This window comes from Octopus bimaculoides, chromosome 1 (genome assembly GCF_001194135.2).
Source record: "Octopus bimaculoides isolate UCB-OBI-ISO-001 chromosome 1, ASM119413v2, whole genome shotgun sequence".
NCBI lineage: Eukaryota > Metazoa > Mollusca > Cephalopoda > Octopoda > Octopodidae > Octopus > Octopus bimaculoides.
In genome coordinates this window covers 181612873-181617290 of record NC_068981.1, presented here as the reverse complement: position 1 = coordinate 181617290, position 4418 = coordinate 181612873, and the positions used below count along the sequence as shown (strand labels likewise).

The window sequence follows — 4418 nt, the reverse complement described above, 5'->3', positions numbered from 1 at the left end:
AGAGAGAGAGAGAGAGAGAGAGAGAGAGAGAGAGAGAGAGAGAGAGAAAGAGAGAGAGAGATATGAAAGATTTATATAAATATATACAAATAAATTTTAATACCCAACATGATAGATTTGTGGAAAAGAACAATCTGAGATTGTTAAATTAAAAAGAACCCAGTAACAGAATTTGAAGTGTGCACATTTTTATTACATGACAAACATGTTAACATCTAATGCACAAGAGGCTCATGCATTTCCTCTTTCGAACTAAGTTCCAAATATCTACTGAATTATCACCTCAACAAATATCTTAACTTTGATTCATTTTACAGACAACAATGAGCTCTTAAGGCACTGATAGAAGCAGCTGAGAAGAGCTCCAACTGGATTTGGTCATGGAAGAATGGAACCAACAGTTAACTGGTATCTTAGACTGAACTGGTTACAATACCCAAAGTACCTTGGTTCTGGGTAAACTTAACCATCCAGGGCGATACGTACAGACATATATATACCGCCTGACTGGCCTTTGTAGGGTTTTCGAGCGAGATCGTTGCCAGTGCCCCTGGACTGGCTCTTGTGCGGGTGGCACATAAAAGACACCATTTCGAGCGTGGCCGTTTTCGTGCGGGTGACACGTAAAAGCACCCACTACACTCTCTGAGTGGTTGGCGTTAGGAAGAGCATCCAGCTGTAGAAACTCTGCCAAATTGGATTGGAGCCTGGTGTTGCCATCCGGTTTCACCAGTCCTCAGTCAAATCGTCCAACCCATGCTAGCATGGAAAGCGGACGTTAAACGACGAGGACTGCAATGCAAACAGTAGCACAGAATGTGGCAGTCGAAGAGTATCCAGGAGTCAAGACCTGGATGCAGCCTGGTCCCCTTAGAGTGTAAGGAGTTTAGGGCTGAAACACTTGTATGAAGGGAGGCTCCACTGAAAAGCTTCTGTTGTTCTGCTCTTCATAGACTTCCTTAAGCTAAGACTATTAATATTAAATGTTTTACATCTAAAACCTCTTTCGATCATTGAGGCAATACAGAAGACTTCTTTTATTTTCATTCAAAGAATGATACACATTAAAGTGGCTTCTCTTTACTTAGTGGTTCTTAACTGAGGTCCATGTGATCCTTTGTGGGGTTCATGTGACCCTTTGAGGGTCCATACAAGATTCTGTTGTTAAATTTTCTGTGCAATAGATAGCTAATACTTCTACAACACACAAAATATTTTTAAAATCTTTTTTTATACAATTCCTTATATTTAATTATAAAAAGTATAATGGGATCATTTTGAACATCAAGTGGCTAGTAAGGTCCAGTAGAGTAAAATAGGAATGAAAGGGGTCCATAGGTAAAAAATGGTTGAGAACCACTGATCTTAACCTCTTTGGATCGCAACATAAAAGACTTCTTTTTTTAACTGATTCAAAGAATGATACCCACTAAAGTGGCTTCTTGTTACTTCTTCAAGCACTGTATACTAAAAGCACATTATTTATAGCAAAGTGGAGTGACCCACTGGCAGCATTTGAAATATCTTTAGCAGTAATTTCAAGCAACAATGTAAAATCACCTGTGTTGCTGGCTCCTTAAACTTTGCCAAAAATATTTAAAATAAAGACAACGTACCTCCCCTAACTCTCCTTGAATCACACGTATCGGGTCAGTCAAAATATCTCTTGCCAGACGTTCAACCTTCTTCCGAAATGTTGCACTGAACAACAAAGCTGAAAGTAAACAAAAAATATAATAAAACAAGCATTTTGGATTAACTTTGGAGCCTGGTGTAGCCATCTGGTTTCACCAGTCCTCAGTCAAATCGTCCAACCCATGCTAGCATGGAAAGCGGGCGTTAAACGATGATGATTTGCAGAGGCTGGGGTTAGTTATGCTTCAACAGCTTTAACAGGAGGTTATGGAAGGAAGTAAAAGCTACGGTTGTGAGTTAGAACTGATATGTAAAAAGCTAGTCTGGAACCCTATCTTGTTCAGGACATTGACCTCCTGGAAACTGTTCAGAGACATGCAACCAAGCATATAGCCTCCATCAGGCATCTACCATACACTGAACGCCTTGCTTCCCTGGGCAAAGAAGCATTGAAGCTCTGACGTCTGGCAACTGACTTAGTAAACGCCCACAAAATTATTAACCATCTTGCCAACAACCACTTTGAGCACCTTTTTGAGCTCCATGTGTCTAACTGAATAGTCTCATTTCCATTTCTTCCAGTTTCGTCTGCTCCCCCACATTCATTTCCCCAAACTCAGCACCTGTAACTCAAGATACACTTCTCACACAATGGAAGTATCAACTGAACAACAAATGTTCTTCTATTAAGTGAAGTTACTAAACAAATTGAAAGAGAAAAAGAGAGATTGTAGGACTTTCCCCCCATGCAAAATTAGAAGAGAAGAGCTAGTTTCTCCAAGAAGAACCTCCTGTAAGCCCTGCCCCATTTCTTCACTGTGTAAAGTAGAATTCAAAAACTTACTTTGACGGTCTGGTCGAACATGATTAGCAATTGACCGCACTTGGGATTCTGAAATTTAGAGGAAAAAATGTTTTAATTTGAAAATACTAATGACAATAATTATCATTTCTAATTTAGACACCAAGCCAGTAATTTTGAGCAGAGATGATTAATCAAAACCATTGACTGCTAGTATTTGACTAATACTTCATTTTATCAACTCTAAAGGGATGCAACACAAAGCTGACTCATATGTGAATTGAACCCAGAGCATAAAGGGTCAAAAGAAATACACAAGACAATTTGTCTGAAGCTCTAATGATTCTACCAGTTTGCTGTCTAACAAACATAAAAAAAAATAAATAATAATAATAATAATAATAATAATGATAATAAAGATACAAATAATAATAATAATAATAATAATAATAATAATAGCAATAATAATCCTTTCTACTATAGGTGCAAGGCCTGAGATTTGCAGGTAGAAGATTAGTCAATTACATCAACTGCAGCACCCAACTTGTACTTTATTTTATCAATCCCGAAAGGATAAAAGGCTAAGTCAACCTCAGTGGAATTTGAACTCAGTGTAAAAAGCAAGAAGAAATGCTACTAAGCATTTTTCCTAATAAGCTAACAATTCTGCCAGCTCATCACCTTAATAATAACAATAACAGGAGCACTCAGAGAGCATAAACCTCCACCAAGGCAACACCAACGTCCTCTCAATGATTAGCTGGAGATGATTTTTAAAATGAGAATATCTGAAAAAACTCGACTGCTCTCACAAATGAGAATACTAAAAATGAACCCAACTGCGCTCAAAAATTAAATTTAAAAAAAACAGGAAAAATAATCCAGAATCCTTGTCCAGTACTGGATCAATTCCAAAATCAAATCAGTTTGTGCCTGTCACAAGGCCAAACATCCCAGAAAGTTTCATCCGAATCTATCCAGCGGTTCTTGAGATATCTTGTCCACACACAAACAAACAAACAAACACAGCTGAAAACAATACCTCCACCTTCACTAAAGCGGAGGTAATAATTTCTAATTTTGGCACAAGGCCAGCAATTTCAGGGGAGAAGTGAGTCAATTACATTGACCCCAGTAAATATTTTACTAACCCCAAAGGTATGAAAGGCAAAGTCAAACTTGGCAGAATTTGAACTCATAATGTGAAGACGGACAAAATGCCACTAAGAATTTTGCCCACCATGCTAATGATTCTGCCAGCTCACAGCCTTAATTAATAATGATAATGATAAAATACACTTACCAAAACCCATATCAAACATTCTATCTGCTTCATCAAATACCAAGTATGTTACTCGCCGTAAATTAGTAGCTTTTTTCTTCACAAGGTCTATCAGACGACCCTAGAAAAGAGAAATTCTTATATAAAAACCCATCCAAAATTATTTTATTATATAAGAAAAACTTTCCTCACAAAGCAGTTAAATAAATTACACAGGTGCAGACATAGCTGTGTGGTAGGATGTTTGCTTCCCAGCTACATGATTCCAGGTTCAGTCCCACAGCATGGCACCTTGGGCAAGTGTCTTCTACTATAGCCTCAGACCAACCAAAGCCTTATGAGTGGATTTGGTAGATGGAAACTGAAGGCCCATCATGTGTGTGTTTTTGTGTCTGTGTTTGACCCCTACCATCACTTGACAACTGGTGTTGGTGTGTATACATCCCCGTAAACACACTGGTATCTGCTACGACTGTGATTTTGCTTGGCTTGATGGGTCTTCTTCTCAAGCACAACAAAATGCCAAAGGTCTCAGTCATTGCCTCCATGAGGCCCAACGCTCAAAAGGTGTTCTTTACGTCCCACCAGCATAGGTGCCAGTTACACCACACACACACACACATTATATATATATATATAAACATTGAGAATGTTATGTACATCATTATTTTGATCTAATGTTTTTTTAAGAGCATATAT

At 38.2% G+C, this 4418-nt stretch overlaps 1 protein-coding gene across 3 annotated transcripts in view; it reads right to left on the bottom strand.

The window, feature by feature from the left end:
- The window catches only part of LOC106871744 (ATP-dependent RNA helicase DDX42), a 58487-nt gene that overhangs the window by 23085 nt on the left and 30984 nt on the right, over window positions 1–4418 (bottom strand). For all 3 annotated transcript variants that reach the window (XM_014918377.2, XM_014918386.2, XM_014918369.2), the window contains 3 exons: window positions 3741–3840; window positions 2480–2527; window positions 1617–1714 (listed from right to left, as the gene is read on the bottom strand). In XM_014918377.2, coding sequence (XP_014773863.1) covers window positions 1617–1714; window positions 2480–2527; window positions 3741–3840 — 246 coding nt within the window. The remainder of the gene's footprint in view (window positions 1–1616; window positions 1715–2479; window positions 2528–3740; window positions 3841–4418) is intronic.